At 34.6% G+C, this 20,053-nt stretch overlaps 1 protein-coding gene across 3 annotated transcripts in view; it reads right to left on the bottom strand.

Annotated features, from left to right (window-relative positions):
• Positions 1-965: 965 nt before the first annotated feature.
• Positions 966-20,053, bottom strand: part of LOC119780703 (coxsackievirus and adenovirus receptor homolog) — a 37,607-nt gene continuing 18,519 nt past the window's right edge. The window contains exons 4-6 of one of the 3 annotated variants that reach the window (XM_038280823.1): positions 16,583-16,837; positions 3,692-3,767; positions 966-1,117 (exon numbers count right to left, since the gene is read on the bottom strand). In XM_038280823.1, coding sequence (XP_038136751.1) covers positions 3,700-3,767; positions 16,583-16,837 — 323 coding nt within the window. In that variant the 3' untranslated portion in view covers positions 966-1,117; positions 3,692-3,699. Of the gene's footprint in view, positions 1,118-1,298; positions 2,177-2,894; positions 3,021-3,691; positions 3,768-16,582; positions 16,838-20,053 lie in introns of those variants that run through there. The other 2 variants (XM_038280825.1, XM_038280824.1) reach the window with 2 other exon arrangements.

Genomic DNA, 20,053 nt, shown 5'->3' with positions numbered 1-20,053 from the left:
AATGCAAACAAAAGCAGGCAGATACATACAATTAATGTAAGGAAAGGATATACAGTGCATATGAACAGACAGGTCTTTCAGACAGATGAAGGCCAATTTAATTTTCATTGGTTAAACATTATACTTTTTCTTTGTATATCTGTGTAAAGTCTGAGCCAGCTTATAGTAATGCATAGCAATGTATTCCTGATAGAAGAAAACAGTGGATGAGCAAGGTGGGGGGCCAGGGGTGGCCATGGCCACCCTTAGCCAATCAATTGCCACCCCTGTGGCCACCCCTACCATTTTTCCTCGCTAATACAGACGGTGGCAGCAGCAACACTCTAAAGTGGAATATTCAAAGCATTTTAATTTTTCATATATTAACAATAACTTCACAACAAAAACACTTAGGTTAATTATGCTCATCAATATACTAACATTAAAGACGATAAGTATGGAATTTATCTACTTTTCAGAACTAAATTTTGTTTTACATGGTGTAAAGAGAAAAGGATGTTTCTCTGCAAGTCATCTAGGATTCTTCAGTCAAATCATAAATTACTATTTTAATAAAAACTTATTAAATAATCAATTTATGTAGATATTAGTACTTGTAAATATCACTTTTTTGCAGAGGGATTATTGATAAAAGTAGGTAAGTAATGACAATGAAAAAGATGTTTGCCCCAGAACTGTTTCAGACTTGAGATGATAATTAATTTAAAATGGATCATATGTCACACTAGGATTTTTAATAAACTTCAGCCACTGGTGCATATCTGCAATGTTACATTTATCTTACACACATTAGAGGAGACATAATACCATTCGGTTTACCATGTGGGAAGAAGAAAAGTAAAACAATACTTTCATTAAAAAAAGCAAAATATAATTACAATACATTAAAACAGTGTTCATATTGAACTTCTGTTTTTGATTCAAACATGTCTTTAAAAAATGTATTGATGTCAATTTTTTTTTTTATGAAATAAAAACTATTACAATAAAGACTTGCGTCATGCTAATCAGTAAATCATAGTAAAAGCAAAAGAGTTCATAATTCAGCTGCTGTTTGAAGGCATCCTCCTCCTCTAATTCACTGGATGCGCTCTTCCTCTTGACATCCTACGGTTTCCTGTAGGAAAGGTAATCTATAGGTTTTAATGATTAAAAGACAATGATGGCTGCTGAGTAACATGACTAAGGCTGAAACAATTAATCCGATTAATGGCGATTAATCGATTATTGAAATAACACAGCAACCCTCTTAGAGCAGTAATTATACTGAAATTGTAAAAAAAAAACACATTTAAGACAATAAAAACTTTCTTCTTTCAATATGCTCTAGCCAGAACTCCTCAAGTGGAAAAGTTTTAGTTTCAACTGGTTTAATTTTGAAAAAAGTCTTCTTTAAGGAACCCTCTGCTATCCGATTATTAACCAATTAATCGAAAAAATATCTAACAGATTAATCGATTTGCAAAATAATCTTTAGTTGCAGCCCTACACACAACTGTGACAATCGATGAGTTGGAAAGAGGCCAGAGCTGTTAAACTAGATCTACTCTTTAAATGTTGAGTTAGATTTAATAGAGAAACATGACTAGAATACTTTTCTACACCTGTTAACCACTAGTTAACGAATTACAAATAAACTAAAATTTATCTTGTGACTAATAAAATCTGTAACAGATCAATATTCAAATAACAGACTTTACAAGTAACATCATTAAAACTTGATAATGTGACCCCTTTGCAGTTTGGTCTAAATATACACACAGTGCCACTACAAAGTATTCACACCCCTTCAATGTAACGCAGAGACACATTAGTTCAGTTAAAGCAGTCCATAACGAAATCAGTTAACAAGCAAACAGAACAAGAGTGAGACTAAAATAATATAAAGCTAGGAAGGTTAAAAGCAGAGCAGAAATTAGAATGAAATACATTCAAACTGGGAGCTCTTCTCAGGTTTTATTCTAGAAGTAGTTCATATTAATGCTGTTTTTTTTATAAGCTACCTTTCTGTGGCACAGTTCTTTTAACACAGCTTTATGAAACAGGCCTATAGTTATGGCGACTAGTTTCTTTTAAACCTCAACCTGAAGTTAAGGCTCTGAAAAAAGCCATGAAAATCAGTTTTTACTTTTAGCATCATGTCACTTATCAAATTGGATTAAATGACAGTTTGTTCCTACATAGAAACATAGAAAAAAACTATTCAGGATCTCATAGAAAATGGAACAATGAAACAATGAAAATGCAGATGAAAAATAATAAAAACGTTTTGCATGTAAAAAAGAAAGAAATTTGTGATAATTGAATATTTTCCAAATTGACACAAAACCATATCAAAGACTAACATACAGCAGTTTCTCTGTTGTTCAGTGACTATTAGTCACATAACTTTGGTATAAACAGACTCTAGTAAACTTAATGTCTGAAAACATTCAAAACTTCAAATAAAAAGTCCCTGCAGTAGTGGTACATAGAACCGGAGAAACAAGTTTTAGTTGAAACAGTAAATATATACTGGACTGAACCTCAGACTGAGGAACTGAGCATAATTCTGTGTAATCCAACATCTTTTGCTCCTCTAATGATCAATTTATGTGAAAATGGAAAAGTGTAGCTAATGTGTGACAGAAAGGAAAACATACCTTGATTAACAAATAATATTTTACAACTTTGAATGTTAAACTTTAACAATAGTTTCTTGAAAAGATAGAAATTTGTGAGAAATAAACTACATGGAACCAATTTCATTGTCTTAGTTTGGATTGGATCTTGATTAAATGGTTAAAGTTACTTCTCTTTAAAACTGTTCATTATTAACAAAATACATTTTTGATGGAATCATATTAACAGATAAACTCTTTATATGTCCTAAAAACTGTGGAAGGAATTTATCCTTGTGTAATTTTCTTAAACACCAAATGCTGTAAAATAAACACCAATAATTTCTATTGATAAACATCATATCAGTTATTTTGTTTCATTCAAGGGACTCTCTTTAGGATCCATTTCTTTTTGCCCACATGCAAAAAGTAAAGCACATTTATTTAAGCCATTTTCTTTGTTCAGAGATACAGAATATGAGGCTCTCTATAAAAATCCCTCAATTTTCCATCACGCTCATCCCTGCTATCCACTGTGCAGGGTTACACATTAAAAATATCATTCTGTTAAATAATGTGAATCATATCTCTCCCTTAAAGGTAAAAAATACTAAGCAGCCTCCATTCAACAGCAGCTCTGAGCTAAACAGCTTAAACACAGGTTAAACACAAGTTTACCACCGAGTTCAGAAACAGGATTTTAGCTGAACAAAACACACAATTTATATCTAAGAATGACGCACCAATGAACATAACATAATAAACTGAAACACATTTTTTTCTTTTCTCATCTCTGTAGTAGTTGCTTGGGGCACTGAAGGGCCTGGTTATTTATAAATAACTAGGACCATTATGCTGAAATTAAAGAAAATATGATTTGAATTTGCTAATCTGGACAAAAAAAAAGAAGTGTTAAATTACAGGATAAAGAAGCTCTTAGTTTTGAAAAGGACTAAGACTAAAACCTTACTTTGTTTTCAGGAGGAAGATTTGCACATTTCTGAGGTTTAGAAGAAATTTCATTTTCCTCATACCCGTCAATCTTTTGACAATTTATATATACCCAGGTAATTTGAAAGATTAAAGCTTACCAGAATGACTAAAATCCCAATGACAGCGATAATGAGAACACTAACAATGATGAAGGGACGAGGAAATATCCTGCACCTGAAATAAAAATAAAGATGAGGATTAGATCACTCTCACAATTAATCAAAACAGTTATCTTCAGTCAAACACCAGAGGAATGGCACGATTTAGATGATTCCCCCCAAAACATGAGATTACCACCAAAATATCACTAAAATGTTTCTTCTCTCCACAAATCAGTGGTGACTGCCTTATCACCAGCCCGTCAGCATTAACCATAATCAGTGACCTAAACTTTTAGGCCAGAGTTAAGTCTTAGTTTCTCAATTAACATGCGACCACAAAGCCCCTGATCCATATTAGTTTCTCTTCTTGAATATTTTAGTTCAATGCAGTGAAATCAGAAGTTGTATCTTCTCTCATGGTGCTGGGATTGTGGAATCAAGCAGCATGGTGTATAACTAGCAGAGGCCTTTTATGGGTTGCACTGCAAAAACGATCTTGAAATAAGTAAAAAATTTCTTAAATTGAGTGTATTCACCCTTAATTTGAGCAGGTAAATGAGACAGTTTGCCAATGGAATGAGTAATTTTACTCTTAAAATAAGATAATTAGATAAAATGCACTTGAAATAAGACAATGCAATTGTGTTTTCTTATTTTAAGTGTAAATTGTCTTGTTCCACTGGCAAAATGTCTCTTTTACCTCCTCAATCCAAGAACAAATGCACTTATTTTGATAAAAAATGACTTATCTAGATTCAGATTTTTTGCAGTGTGGGTTACGTATGTTGGTGTACCAGCCCTGTAGCTCCTCCACAGGAGCACAGGTGCACAGCTGAAGAACAAAAAGCTTTATTTCCTGTTTTTTTTCTCTCTCCACATCTCCAATGGATGTGGTGTTCAGCTCTGCTGCAGGGTCTCTTCTCATCCTTGTCCAACACATTAGAGTTAATGTTTATTTCCTCATTATTTACACACACCTATAGTGTTTGTTAACCTAATGCTATTTTTCTTCTGTGCACTTTTACCTGTAGCATTAGGTTCCTGTTTTATGGCTCTCAGCCAGTGATAACAATTCACAACAACAACAAACGGTGTTCTGGATTCTCTATCTATCTGATCTAGCTCTCTGAGTCTTTTGCAGGCTGTTCAAATGTTCCCAGGGCCAAATGTTATTATTTGCATCTAATCTATATAGCTTCCTCTGCTTTAGATGCGCCTACCTACAATTATAACTTCAGCAACAACCTGCAGTGTTAAAACAGTTAAAGTTTGCACTGTTGTTATTTGTGTATTTTAAGATTCTAGTTAAAGATTGGCGGATCTGATGTACACTGAATGCATCTGTATTGTCTCTTTTTCAATTTTCTTCTTCTCTTCCATCAGTGTGTGAGTGTGTGCGTGAATTACTTAATGTAGTGTAAAGCTCTTTGGTCAAGTCTCCTGACTTCAAAAAGCGCTACATAAGTACAGGCCATTTACCATTATTCAGCTAAAGTAGATGAAAAAACTCAAAGTTCAGTTTGAACAGATGAAAATGAACTAGCTCACGTTCATAATTCCCCTTTTCAGAAACGATGGTTACCAAACCTGTAAACAAACTAGTTCAAGTTCATTTGGTAAATTAAGCCACAATCCTACACAACAGAACCTCATATTTCATCCTTTAAATGTGTGATCATAATATGTAGAAAGAAATGGAAAATTCTTCATGCAGTCAAGGTATACTGTATGTGCAGTAAAGCCTTTATTTAGCCAAAATACACATAACTTAAGAAACATACAGGAACATTCAGGTTCTGCTGAAAAGCTCTGTATTCTTACGTTCCTCATTCAATAGCAGATATTTCAGAAGATAGCTTGGATGCTTTAACTCTATGTTAAATTTGAAGTGGAAGTGGCTGATGTACGGAATTGTTTGTTAAGTCCTGATGGGCACAGTTAGCACAGAAACATGGGCTCATTTTTGTCTGAGTGTTCCTTTGTTGGTTCATAGAAAACTGGCATCAGAAATACCAGAAGATGGGTCTGAATCATGCAGAATAGTACTAGCAGTAGACAGGCTGGTCTTTCATGCTGTTTTCCTTAACAAGTGCCGTAAAACCTTATATTATCCAATAAAATGTGTCGTAAATGAATGTGAACGTGAGCGATGTGTGTCGCTCATTATTCTCAGAGTGAACGCCGCCCTTGTTCATGTTCATTACTTCAAAACTGATCCGTTCAGTTCACTAAAAATATGAACGTATTCAGTGAACACGGTTTTTTGAACGCGTTCATGCTCATCAATGGTTAATGTTATACATGACGTTTGGATTTAATTACCACCATTGAGCCTCCCCTGAAACCAACAGCCACCACTGGCATATATCCACCCAAAATAAGCAGGAGTAAAATAAGCCCAAGAATTCCTGTGAGATTAATTTTTTAGGAGGTGTAAAGCCTTAAATTTCAAATTTCATAACCACATCTCTAAACTGAAAACATTATATAAAAAAATAACTATTTGCCCTTTTCTCAAATGAAACATTTATGCGGCCTTGGGATCAAATCTTGTTTGCATCAAGAATGGATCCATGTCGATTCAGTTGTGTAGAATAGATCCGTGTTCATATTATTCTGAATCACAGCTCAATAGTTTAAGTTTGGAAGAAAGAGCTGCTGCCAGAGGGACCAAAATTAAGCTCTTTGGCATCAAATCACACATTCCAGTGATCAGGAATGCTAGAGTCAAGCATAGAGGTGGAAATATTATGATTTAGGTGTTTTTTTCTCTAAGGTGTAGAGCATGATGTCGCTGCACTGAGTGGCCAATGGAAATGTTCCCGTATCACATAAGCTTAGCTGAGAGAGTTTGTTCCTCAGCTAGAACACTGAAGATGCTCTGATCTATAGAGAGGTATCTAAATTTGACAAAGAACAGAAAATATGAAGGTCTTTTGCAAAATGTAATAATATTTTTTGCTGTGCTTTTGCAATGCACTTTGTTTTATCGGTCAAAGGTATTTTCTAAATGAAACATATTTACTGAACAATATAATGTTTTTAATTCTCTTTTACTTTTAATACAGAACACATTTAATACAGAACACACTTTTGCCCAAAAACAAACTCTTTTACATTCTTCATTCTTTCAAATAAATTGGCCATTAATTTCCATTTTCAGCCCATTTAATTCTTTTAATCTTAACCTGTGTCAGTTTTTTCCATTTAGATTATATCCTCCACCATTTCAGTCCATTGGCTCTTTGATTAAATGTCTCCTTTCCCCCAGTTTATTTTTGTTGCCACTTTAGCTTCTATTAGCAATGTTTTAACTAAATATTAATCACTGTTATGAAAAATTACCTCTGAAAATTTACATGAATTAGTATTTCAGGTCTCACCGGAACTTCTTATCCTAAGACATTATATAAGACATCAAACATTATTTCCCAGAGCATGTGCTTTTACACATTTTAATAAAATATGTGAATGGTCCACATTGACACCTTTCACATCCTTTCCAACAATTTTGTTGCCTTTTTAGTTGTTTGGTCCTTATTTTTGGTGTTTTATGAATTTTTTTCCACCACACATACTTCCTCCACATCCAACAGCTGGAAGCAGTCAGGTAGATTTTACAGGTTTACAGGTACATTCTATATAGTGAATATTTATGTTAAACTCTCTCCATGAATTTGCCTTTAATGATGTTCAGAGGAGTTTTATAAAATGTTGAAATGATTCTAAGGTTTCTATCCCCATAAGCTATAGCTACTTCGATAACATCACTCTCCTCTGGATGGTCTGCCTGGACTGCTGTTCTACAACCATTTATCTTTGCAAGGCAACAAAATTTCCAGTTTTTCCAAATAAATTTCTGTTCAAGTTGTTGAAAAATCTCCAAAGTGCACCAAACTGTCCTTACTTAAAGAGTCAAATGCTTATATTTCAGGTAATAGAAAGTATTTTTAGAATTTCGATCATACATTTGTTTATCATAACTTTATGTCCTGAGTTTTCTAACCATGCATCTAGTTCTGGGTAAACCCTGTTCCACCCTCCACCGAATCAGAATAACACTGGAAAACAGCATACAGATTGGAGTCAAAGATCCTACAACTTCTCTGGAAACATGAGTTAACAACCAGATCCTCCTATCCAAATCTCCGAATGAAATTTCGCACTGAGCCTGAACTAATCGTTTATCTTCCCTTCACCTTCCAGTTCCGGTCCAGCTGAGTTCAGAGCAACTCTGCACCGTGCCTTATCTCTTCAATAAACCTGTTAAACTTTTCCCTGGTCTCTCTGTTTGGTCTTCTGCATTTTGGGTCTTAACTTTAGATAAGATCACGACAGTGTTTATTTATTCGATCCAATTAAGTTTTCCTTATTCCTTTGAAAATGTTTCTCAAATTCAATCATCATTTGAAATGGCTCTTCTGACATTTCTATTTCAATATCTTTCTATTTTTTAACAGTATACTGGATTACACAGTAGGTCGGACTGCTAAATATTAGAGTTAATTTAGTTTGGCTGCACCTAACTAAATTAAATAAATACATTAATAAATTATCCTTGAAATAGTTTGGATGATTTAAATAACTGTTGTCCAGTAGTTCCCACAAGTTCTCCACCTTCCTCCTGATGTTCTGACAGATGAAGATGATTGTATTAAAGCAGAAGCATCTCTAACTAAATAATGTATAAGTTTATATATGGCATCGCCTCTTCCTTCTTGTCCTTTCCTCACTTTACTCAGTCACTCACAGTTTACTACAACACAAGAAAACTATTTTCTCTCTTTATCAATTAAACCAAATTAATATTTTTTGTTATTTGTTTAACTTTTTTTAAAACTAACCTAATACAATCTAGAGCCTAACTTCCAAAATGTGCTGTGTAAATAAATACCTATTATAAATTAATCAGTGTATTAGTGTGGTGGGTGAGTCTTTGGGAGTCTAATGAGCATGCTGTATTTATCACTAGTTTAGTAAAAGGTTTTTAACTAAAATTTGTTTGAATTGGAGCTGAATGATTTTTTTCTAATAAACTGTTATATTTTGAATGTATGTTGAGGTGAATTTATTCTATATATGTGCAAAATGATCTGTTTGACCATGATTTGAGCTCGATTTACACTTTCATTTGTTGCTCTAAAACACAGCCAGTTGGCTGCGTGTTCACAGAACAGTATATGACAGACCAAAAATGATCTGATTAAATAACATATTTACTCCCCTACTTAGAAAAGGAATAAATATCAGAATTGCCCCTCAAATAAGAGAAAAAACAATAGAAACTGAACAGACAAAAAGGGGAGCAAAATGGAAAGTCAGTTTTGGTCCCCTGCACTTTTTACTGTCCAAAATAAACCATGTTACACTACAGCAGGCAGACAATCATCAAGCACTGAATAGGGTCTGTGAAAGCTATTGTAGAAAACATGGCTCTGCAAAACACGACAGTTGGTGGGGGGTCTGCGACTGTACATTAGGCCTTTTTTCCCTCTTGGGTCACTAGAAGGGTTGTAATATCAGCTGTATTAACTTTTATGAATCTTTGAACTGGTTCAATGTGCGTGCATGTTTTTTATTGTTACTGTTACAGCCAGGATGTCTGCAAAAAGTAAGAGGGACATAAGAGACTTCTTTAAATGTCAAAGTGCGAGTTAAATTTCAAGAACTGTGTAACACCCCTCTTAAAACTCCTTCACCGGCTCCATAAAGCAGCATATCCACTTCAAGATCCTCCACCACATTATAAGCTCAATAACCCCCCCCCCCCCCCCCCCCCCCCCCAAGAAAAACTGACTTGACTTATATATAGTAGTTATATTAAAAATATGTGTCTCTCCCACACTTCTAAAATCAAAATTTTGTTCATGGTAACAACCAAATTCATTTGAAAAATATTTATTTTCTATGTAATTTACATACAGTAAATTACCATAAGCTGTTTAGTTTTTATGCATTTAAATGTAGTACTAGCTTTCAGTCAAAACAGCAATGAATAAGGTTAAGTCTTTTCATGTTTAACTGGAAGACATTGATCATAATGTAGCAATCACAATAGGTAATGAAGACGAGAAGGAACAGACGGAGGAAGAGGGTTGGCTGTAGAAGCTGCTGTTTGTCTGGCTGCTGCTTGGAGATGCTAACCCAGATGGAGAGCTATGCTACAAAAAGCTCCAGTTTCTAGCAGAGGCTGCTGATGATGCTAAGGTTAGCATAGGGATTGAATTATTTCCCCCCTACTCATTTATAGAGGGTCACTGCCTTTTCCTCTTTATTAGTGAGATGCTGGATTATGCCTGAATTTATTTAAATGAATATTAGCTACTTCTCCATCACACCATCACTGGATTAGATTTTTCATTCAAAATGTAAAACTGGAAAAGATTGGATGTTCTCTCTATGGGCCCCATGCATTTGGAACATTTTCATATTCTTATCATAAATTTCTCTTATTTTTTCTCCTACCGTGGGCTTTTATGAGCGCATCACATCAGATTAAATAAAAGGTTCATATCCATCATAAATGATCCTCGTAAACGTGATGCAGTCCAATGGCGTAACTACCGGTAAGCAGAGACTGCAGTTGTTTAGGGGCCCCCGACCTCTTAGGGGTCCCGTCATTGACACATGGTAGGCCCCCTACGCAATTGTGGACTAGGACGTCTCTTTGCAGATGTAATGGTGCAACAAATTCCTCTTAAACCCTCCTGACACTAGGATGACTGACCGGACCTTATTTATACCGTAACACATGGCAGATTTCAATATGATGGTGAGCCGTTTAAACACGACACCAATAGCAAAGCACACAGTGGTACTTTTAATTACTATGTTAATAACTGTGTATAGTTCATTAGACGGTTGTTAAAAAATACACTCATATAACATGTTTCAAACCATAATAAAGATCTTAAACAAATTATATATTTGAGTATTTTATTTTTTTTAAACTCCGACTTGGAATTATGGGTAATCCAGAGCGTAGATTAAAACCATAACCGTTTCGTACAATGTATTAGTGACGATGGATACCAAAAAACAGGTACTTAAGAGTTTCCCATTTAGTTTTTTTGTTGAGAGTATTTTTGTTGTTAACATTTTGTCATAATTTCTATTACTTTAGAAACATTTTGGAGGGCTAGCTGTCTGTATGCTTTTGTCACAATTCTCAAATCTTTTATAAAAAATACTGTATCCAGATTGTGATCTGGATCATCAATAAAATTTAAAAAATTGTTCCTTGGTGTGAGGGTCACCTCTGATAAAAAAAAAAAAAAATCATTACAATCTGTCTTTTAACTTTTCAAGTTATCATGTAAACAGGCAGACAAACACACAAACCTTCCTGAAACATAACCTTATTGGTGGAGGTAAAAACAGTTAATTTATTAGCTTAGGTTTCTGTAGCAGTTAATCCGTTGAAGGATATTTATTACACAATCTCTGTCTGCTGCAGAGAAACAAAATAAATAAATGTTGTGAAGAAAATAAAAAAGTATATTCGATCTACAGTAGTGAAAGTTTATTTCTTTTGAATCACTTTTTTTATTTAAAACAAATAGTTAAATGAAAATATCCCAATCAAGACAAGTCTTATCTCTGCAAAAATAACTCAACTGGGAGCTCACACAAAAACACAATATGAGGACAAAAGTAGAAAATCAGCATCACTTCAGTTGTGAAGGATGGTGCTTTGTTTAAGTTATCAAATCAAAGCTAAATGAAGAAAAGTTGGTTTGGAAAAACATTCACAATGACAACAGTGGATGAGTATTCAATAATTGAAAAGTCTCTAAAGTCACCAAACACATCACTAAGGTAAAAAAAAATTAAAACTGAAAAATCACATCTATGAGGCATGGCAGTGGAGCAGGGGTTAAATATGTGACCCTTAACATGGCTTTCATGTCTGCCTACTTTAAGAGAAATAAAGTAAAGGCTGATAAAGTCTAAATAATAATCATTAAAAACATCCCATATTAGAACAGTTCTAAAGAACTTTCAGTTTTGGTCCATTTTGGCTCCATCAAGTGGACAAATGCTGTATTGCAGGGGTCTTCAACGTTTTCAAAGCCAAGGTCCCCCAAACTGATTGCGAGATAGAGCGGGGACCCCCTAATTATATATATTGTATGAAATTGTGTTATATCAAACTGGTCCTATAGTCACTCTATTACATATGGAGTCATGTAACAAAAGTAATTTCTCCCTGGGATTATTAAATTATTTCTGATTCTGATTCCTGGCTGATGGGACAGGTGTTGTCAATGAAATGGTGCCCAGGTTTGAAAGAGCTCCTGTGTGTCCCTAAATGTGTGCATTGATGACTGAAGGACATCTTCTGCTTCCATTTATATGTTTACTACAGTGCGTTGAATTCATGTTAATGTGTATTTAAAGACATTTTAATTACAGTAGTGCAAAAAATTGCAGGAGGGAATATAAAAAAAAGTAATCAACCAAGACTTTCGCGACCCCCATGCAGTACCTCCGCGGACCCCCTAGGGGTCGCGGACCCCCTGTTGAAGACCTCTGCTGTATTGTTTTGCGTGAATGAAGACATCATTTTCCATGAGGACCAGCCCCTAGCTTCTTAAAACACCCATCTCCCGGTCACCATAGGCTGTTTGAAAGGTGAATAGTGATGAATAGCAATTAATCTAATAGTCACAAAACAATGTCATATGACAATGTTGAAAATATGAAACTTTTAATATTGTTTTTAGTACCATATTTGTTCATGTAAATTATGTTCCCTTCTTCATGCCATACAAATCACTATAACAGCAGCCACCCATGGTTAACAGGGGCACCAGCCTTGAACAGACTGACCTACAAATAGTTTTAAAGTGGTGATGTTCTAACCTAACATAAAATGTGAAGCTAGAGCAGATTTTAAAAGATCCCGTTCTGAAGCACCTGGAAAAAGATGCACAAAATCCAACATATAGATTAAAAAAATATAAAACTGAGAGGAAACTCACCAGAAGGCACAAAGAACGATTCTGTCTTATTCACACAGATGTCTTCTTGTGTCAACACACAATAGTAGTGGTCTTCTTTTGTCATAACAGCAAGAAGAGTGATGTCACCACCAATTGGATCTTCAGCATCAACAGTGTCACCAGCGCTGTTCTTCAATTCCATTTTCGATTTTAGAGAAACACCACGGGCTGTACAGGTCACCTGCACCCCATCTTTCACCTTAGTAGTCCAAATAATTGGCTTTCGACAGGCAACTGTAAACATGAAATAAATAATGAACATAAAATAAAAAAACTACAGAAACTACAGACAGACCTCAGAATTACTGAAGCTTTAATTGTAGCAACACATTATTTTACAAAATATTGATCCATAGGTGTATGTATCAATATGCAGATCTATCCAAATGCACATCACAGTTCATAGATCTGACAATATGAAAGAATTGCTTTATTTTCCTTCTATCACAGTAATGTTCTACCTCATGTTGGTCGACCAAATAAAATCCTCCTTCAATAGAGGAAGGCTTGTTGAAGTGAAATAAAATAAACATTTAAAAAGTTTAAAACTGAATAGTAATAAACGCATCCAACACGGTTTTCTGCAAGGAGGTTTGCGTAGCTCCGACTGAGACCAGGTCTATTTTAGTCAGACTATGCAGCAATTCAGCAGCAATTTTATGGGTCTGTCATGAAGAGATGCAGCTACAAAGTAAAACACATCCATTTTGGTGGAAATACTGAATAAAATCTGTCAATTGTCTAAGGAAAACACTTGGGTTTGGAATCACACAGCGCATATATAGCAGATGGGGTAGACATGAGCATAAAAATGCATTTTATTTTAAAATATAATAGGCTACTTTACGCATAACAGGAGTTCAGAAGGATAGAAAATTGATAAAGTGATCCTCTTTGAACCTCATCAAAAAACAAAACAATGAGGGACAGTACAAGATAGGGTACCTTATTACTCTCCCCTCTATAAAAAAAAAAAAAAAAGATTATGTACTGCCAATGTACTGAGTTTAACATCAAGAATGTGACCCTAGAGTCAGAGGGAAAAAATTAGTCCTGAGAACTTAAAAAAAAAAAAAAATTGTTTTATATTAAGGCTCCTGCTAATAATAACTTCATGTTTAGCTGGGGTATCAAACATTTATTTTATTTAATGAAATGCTGATCATTTTTTTTTACCAGTTATATTATGAGTTCTGTCTGGGCTTTTAGGATCAAAATCAGGGACTTCTGACTTCTTTAAAGATGAACAAATCAGCAGATGATCACACAAATATTTGCCCAGAATAAATATTCTCTCTTTCTTAAGCAATCAATTAAGTTTAATAAAACTAATACATTACAGAGAGATAAATGTGATTCCAGATAAATTTGACTCCATTTGTATTACCGTAAATAAAACTTGGAACAAACAAACTATTATTAAGTGATTCTACAGAAAAAGTTCAAGTCAATTGTAGTAAATATTTAGAGCAGCAAACAACTGAGCTGCTTAATTACTGTAGATATTATCAAGAAAGCAGAGGAAAGGTCTAACATAAAACTTTTGAAGACTACTGTTAACTATTTTATAATTTCAAATAACAACAAAAAATGTTGTTCGACTGCAATCTACAAAAACACTTTTAAAATCTCTTCCAGAAAAGAAGTGAGGCCACTTTACTTTACACTGGGAAAAAAAAATCTAGAAACAATTATTTTCTTTAAAAAAGTGTGTTTGCCCTTGATAAGGTAAATAGGGTGATTTGCCAATCAAATTGTTTTTATCTCCATAAAAAAACATAACAATAATAATAACATAATACTTAGATATTTACTTGCTGGATTATGCCTGATTTTATTTAAATGAATATTTGCTACTTCTCCATCACACCATCACTGCATTAGATTTTTCATTCAAAATGTAAAACTGGAAAAGATTGGATGTTCTCTCTATGGGCCCCATGCGTTTGGAACATTTTCATATTCTTATCATAAATTTTTCTTATTTTTTCTCCTACCGTGGGTTTTTATGAATGCATCACATCAGATTCAACAAAGGTTCAGCGAACAGTCATAAATAATCCTCGTAAACGTGATGCAGTCCAATGGCGTAACTATCGGTAAGCAGAGACTGCAGTTGCTTAGGGGCCCCCGACCACTTAGGGGCCCCGTCACTGACCCCTGGTAGGCCCCCTACGCAAATGTGGACTAGGAAATCTCTTTGGAGATGTAATGGTGTGAAAAATTCCTCTTAAACCCTCCTGACACTAGGATGACTGACCGGACCTTATTTATACCGTAACACATGGCAGATTTCAACATGATGGTGAGCCGTTTAAACATGTCACCAATAGCAAAGCAGACAGTGGTACTTTGAATTACTATGTTAATAACTGTGTATAGTTTATTAGACGGTGGTTAAAAAATACACTCATATAACATGTTTCAAACCGCAATAAAGATCTTAAACAAATTATATATTTGAGTATTTTATTTTTTAAAAACTACAACTTGAAATTATGGGTAATCCAGAGCGTAGATTAAAATCATAACCGTTTCGTACAATGTATTAGTGACAATGGATACCAAAAACAGGTACTTAAGCGTTTCCCATTTTGTTTTTTTATAGAGAGTATTTTTGTTGTTAAAATTTTGTCATAATTTCTATTAATTTAGAAACATTTTTGTGGGGTAGCTTTCTGTATGCTTTTGTCACAATTCTTAAATCTTTTATAAAAAATCCTGTATCCAGATTGTGATCTGGATCATCAATAAAATTGAAAAAATTGTTCCTTGGTGTGAGGGTCACCTCTGATAAAAAAAAAAAAAAAAAAAAAAAAAAAATCATTACAATCTGTCTTTTAACTATTCAAGTTATCATGTAAACAGGCAGAGAAACACACAAACCTTCCTGAAACATAACCTTCTTGGTGGAGGTAAAAACAGTTAATTTATTAGTTTAGGTTTCTGTTGCAGTTAATCCGTTGAAGGATATTTATAATAAAATCTCTGTCTGCTGCAGAGAAACAAAATAAATAAATGTTGTGAAGAAAATAAAAAAGTATATTCGATCTACAGTAGTGAAAGTTTATTTCTTTTGAATCACTTTTTTTATTTAAAACAAATAGTTAAATGAAAATATTCCAACCAAGACAACTCTTATCTCTGCAAAAATAACTCAACTGAAAAAGATTTAAACTGAAAAACCACATCTATTGGTTGTGGTAGTGGTGCAGGGGTTAAATATGTGACCCTTAACATGGCTATTAGAGGTTCAAGTCCCAACCTGGTGAGCTTTGCTGTGTGTCTTTTTTAATCTCCTTTCATGTCTGCCTACTTTAAGAGAAATAAAGTAAAGGCTGATAAAGTCTAAATAATAATCTTTAAAAATGTCCCAGAGCAGTTCTAAAAAACTTTCAGTTTTGGTCAATTTTGGCTCCATCAAGTGGACAAATGCTGTATTGTTTTGCCTGAATGAAGACATCATTTTCCATGAGCACCAGCCCATAACTTCGTAAAACACCCATCTCTCGGTCACCATAGGCTGTTTGAAAGGTGAATAGTGATGAATAGCAATTCATCTAATTGTCACAAAACAATGTCATATGACAATGTTGAAAATTTGAAACTTTTAATATTGTTTTTAGTACCATATTTGTTCATGTAGATTATGTTCCCTTCTTCATGCACATACGAATCTCTATAACAGCGCCATCCATGGTTAACAGGGTCACCAGCCTTGAACAGACTGACCTACAAATAGTTTTAAAGTGGTGATGTTCTAACCGAACATAAAATGTGAAGCTAGAGCAGATTTTAAAAGATTCCGTTCTGAAGCACCAGGAAAAAGATGCACAAAATCCAACATATAGATAAAAAAATATAAAACTGAGAGGAAACTCACCAGAAGGCACAAAGATCGATTCTGTCTTATTCACACAGATGTCTTCTTGTGTCAACACACAATAGTAGTGGTCTTCTTTTGTCACCAGAGTAAGAAGAGTGATGTCATCGCCAATTGGATCTTTAGCATAAACAGTGCCCCCAGTCCTGTTCTTCAACTCCATTTTCGATTTTAGAGAAACACCACGAGCTGTACAGTTCACCTGCACCCCATCTTTCACCTTAGTAGTCCTAATATTTGGCTTTTGACAGGCAACTGTAAACATGAAATAAATAATGAATATAAAAAAAACTACAGAAACTACAGACAGACCTCAGAATTACTGAAGCTTTAATTGTAGCAACACATTATTTTACAAAATATTGATCCATAGGTGTATGTATCAATATGCAGATGTATCCAAATGCACATCACAGTTCATAGATCTGACAATATGAAAGAAGTGTTTCATTTTCCTTCTATCACAGTAATGTTCTACCTCATGTTGGTCGACCAAATAAAATCCTCCTTCAATAGAGGAAGGCTTGTTGAAGTGAAATAAAATAAACATTTAAAAATAGGTTTAAAACTGAACAATAAACGCATCCAACACAGTTTTCTGCAAAGAGGTTTGCGTAGCTACGATTGAGACCAGGTCTATTTTAGTCAGACTATGCAGCAATTCAGCAGCAATTTTATGGGTCTGTCATGAAGAGATGCAGCTACAAAGTAAAACACATCCATTTTGGTGGAAATACTGAATAAAATCTGTCAATTGTCTAAGGAAAACACTTGGGTTTGGAATCACACAGCGCATATATAGCAGATGTGGTAGACATGGGCATAAAAATGCGTTTTATTTTAAAATATAATAGGCTACTTTACGCATAACAGGAGTTCAGAAGGATAGAAAATGGATAAAGTGATCCTCTTTGAACCTCATCAAAAAACAAAACAATGAGGGACAGTACAAGATAGGGTACCTTATTACTCTCCCCTCTATAAAAAAAAAAAAAAAGATTATGTACTGCCAATGTACTGAGTTTAACATCAAGAACGTGACCCTACAGTCAGGGGAAAAAAATTAGTCCTGAGAACGTAAAAAAAAAAAAAATGGTTTTATATTAAGGCTCCTGCCAATATTAACTTCATGTTTAGCTGGGGTATCAAACAATTATTTTATTTAATGAAATGCTGATCATTTTTATTACCAGTTATATTATGAGTTCTGTCTGGGCTTTTAGGATCAAAATCACAGATTTCTGACTTCTTTAAAGATGAACAAATCAGCAGATGATCACACAAATATTTGCCCAGAATAAATATTCTCTCTTTTTTAAGCAATCAATTAAGTTTAATAAAACGAATATATTACAGAGAGATAAATGTGATTCCAGATAAATTTGACTCCATTTGTATTACCGTAAAAGAAACTTGGAACAAACAATTATTAAGTGATTCTACAGAATAAGTTCAAGTCAATTGTAGTAAATATTTAGAGCAGCAAACAACTGAGCTGCTTAATTACTGTAGATATTATCAAGAAAGCAGAGGAAAGGTCTAACATAAAACTTTTGAAGACTACTGTTAACTATTTTATAATTTCAAATAACAACAAAAAATGTTGTTCGACTGCAATCTACAAAAACACTTTTAAAATCTCTTCCAGAAAAGAAGTGAGGCCACTTTACTTTACACTGGGAAAAAAAAATCTAGAAACAATTATTTTCTTTAAAAAAGTGTGTTTGCCCTTGATAAGGTAAATAGGGTGATTTGCCAATCAAATTGTTTTTATCCCCATAAAATAACACAACAATATCAATAATAATAACATAATACTTAGATATTTACTTGCTGGATTATGCCTGATTTTATTTAAATTAATATTTGGTACTTCTCCATCACTGGATTAGATTTTTCATTCAAAAAGTAAGACTGTAAAGATTGGATGTTCTCTCTATGGGCCCCATGCATTTGAAACATTTTCATATTATTGTACATTTTTCTTATTTTTTCTCCTGCCGTGGGTTTTATGAACGCATCACATCAGATTAAACAAAGGTTCTTATCCGTCATAAATTATCCTCGTAAACGTGATGCAGTCCAATGGCGTAACTATCGGTAAGCAGAGACCGTAGTTGCTTAGGGGCCCCCGACCTCTTAGGGGCCCCGTCACTGACACCTAGTAGGCCCCCTACGCAATTGTGGACTAGGAAATCTCTTTGCAGATGTAATGGTTTGAAAAATTCCTCTTAAACCCGCCTGACAACAGGATGACTGACCGGACCTTATTTATACCGTAACACATGGCAGATTTCAATATGATGGTGAGCCGTTTAAACATGTCACCAATAGCAAAGCAGACAGTGGTACTTTTAATTACTATGTTAATAGCTGTGTATAGTTTATTAGACGGTTGGTAAAAAAATACACTCATATAATATGTTTCAAATCACAATAAAGATCTTAAACGAACAATATATTTGAGTATTTTAATTTTTTACGCTACGACTTGGAATTATGGGTAATCCAGAGCGTAGATTAAAACAATAACCGTTACATATAATGTGTTAGCGATGATGGGTACCAAAAACAGGTACTTCAGCGGATTCCAGAAAAGAAAAAGCAAAGAAGAGCTACTGGAAAAAAACGAAAACACTTCCCAAAAAAAACACGTTCTTTCAAAGAACCGAAGGTGGAATAATGGACATAGTTGTACTTCATATGGGGCCCACCAAGATAATGTTGCTTATGGGCCAATTGTTGTGTCGTTACACCACTGATGCAGTCCACAAAGCAATGCCAGTACTCTCCCCTCCAGATTGTCAACAACAAGGTAGTATATTTAATATACTTCTACACCTGGCTGGTGGAAGTAAGGGAGGGCGGCGAACAGTCCATCTTAGGCTAGATTAGAACTTTTTATAAACCACCTAAAAGCCTCTTCAGAGAATCCCTTATTTCTTCCTTTGTCATGATTATTTTCTCTATAATCCATTTTAACTGAAAAATGGTTTTGCCTCGGCTGCACTTCTTTAACGTACAGCTCAACCCAAACCATCCCTGACTGGTTGCTGCGATGCGATTTCCCAAAATAGTGCAGATTTTCAGATCATCAGCGCTCACCTCTCCACTCTCCATGTGGTGCCGCTGTTTAATGACACCTAGAAGCTGATTTATACTCAGAAACCAGTTCATCTGTGTGTGTCACAGTGAAAGTAAATTTGCCCCTCTGCTGCACCTCGCCAAAATTGTAGGTGACCGCAGACAGTGCGGCAGACAGAAGGCCTCTTATTGGTCAAATCTACATCTGCTCTACACCATGAGTATTTCCTGATTGGTACCTTACTGGCTTGTTTTGTTTGTATGACCGCCACTGTGATAATGACTCGTGAAGTTGGACTAGCTAGAAGAGCAAGGTGTGTGAGAACGATGGGACCCTTTTTCCACCTGGATCCCCGCTCTTTTCGCCCTCATGTCACTTCGTTGTCA

This window comes from Cyprinodon tularosa, unplaced genomic scaffold (assembly GCF_016077235.1).
Source record: "Cyprinodon tularosa strain WSP-4 unplaced genomic scaffold, ASM1607723v1 ctg165, whole genome shotgun sequence".
Taxonomy (NCBI): domain Eukaryota; kingdom Metazoa; phylum Chordata; class Actinopteri; order Cyprinodontiformes; family Cyprinodontidae; genus Cyprinodon; species Cyprinodon tularosa.
Note: the sequence above shows the minus strand (reverse complement) of the source record. Positions and strands in the feature narration are given on the sequence as shown.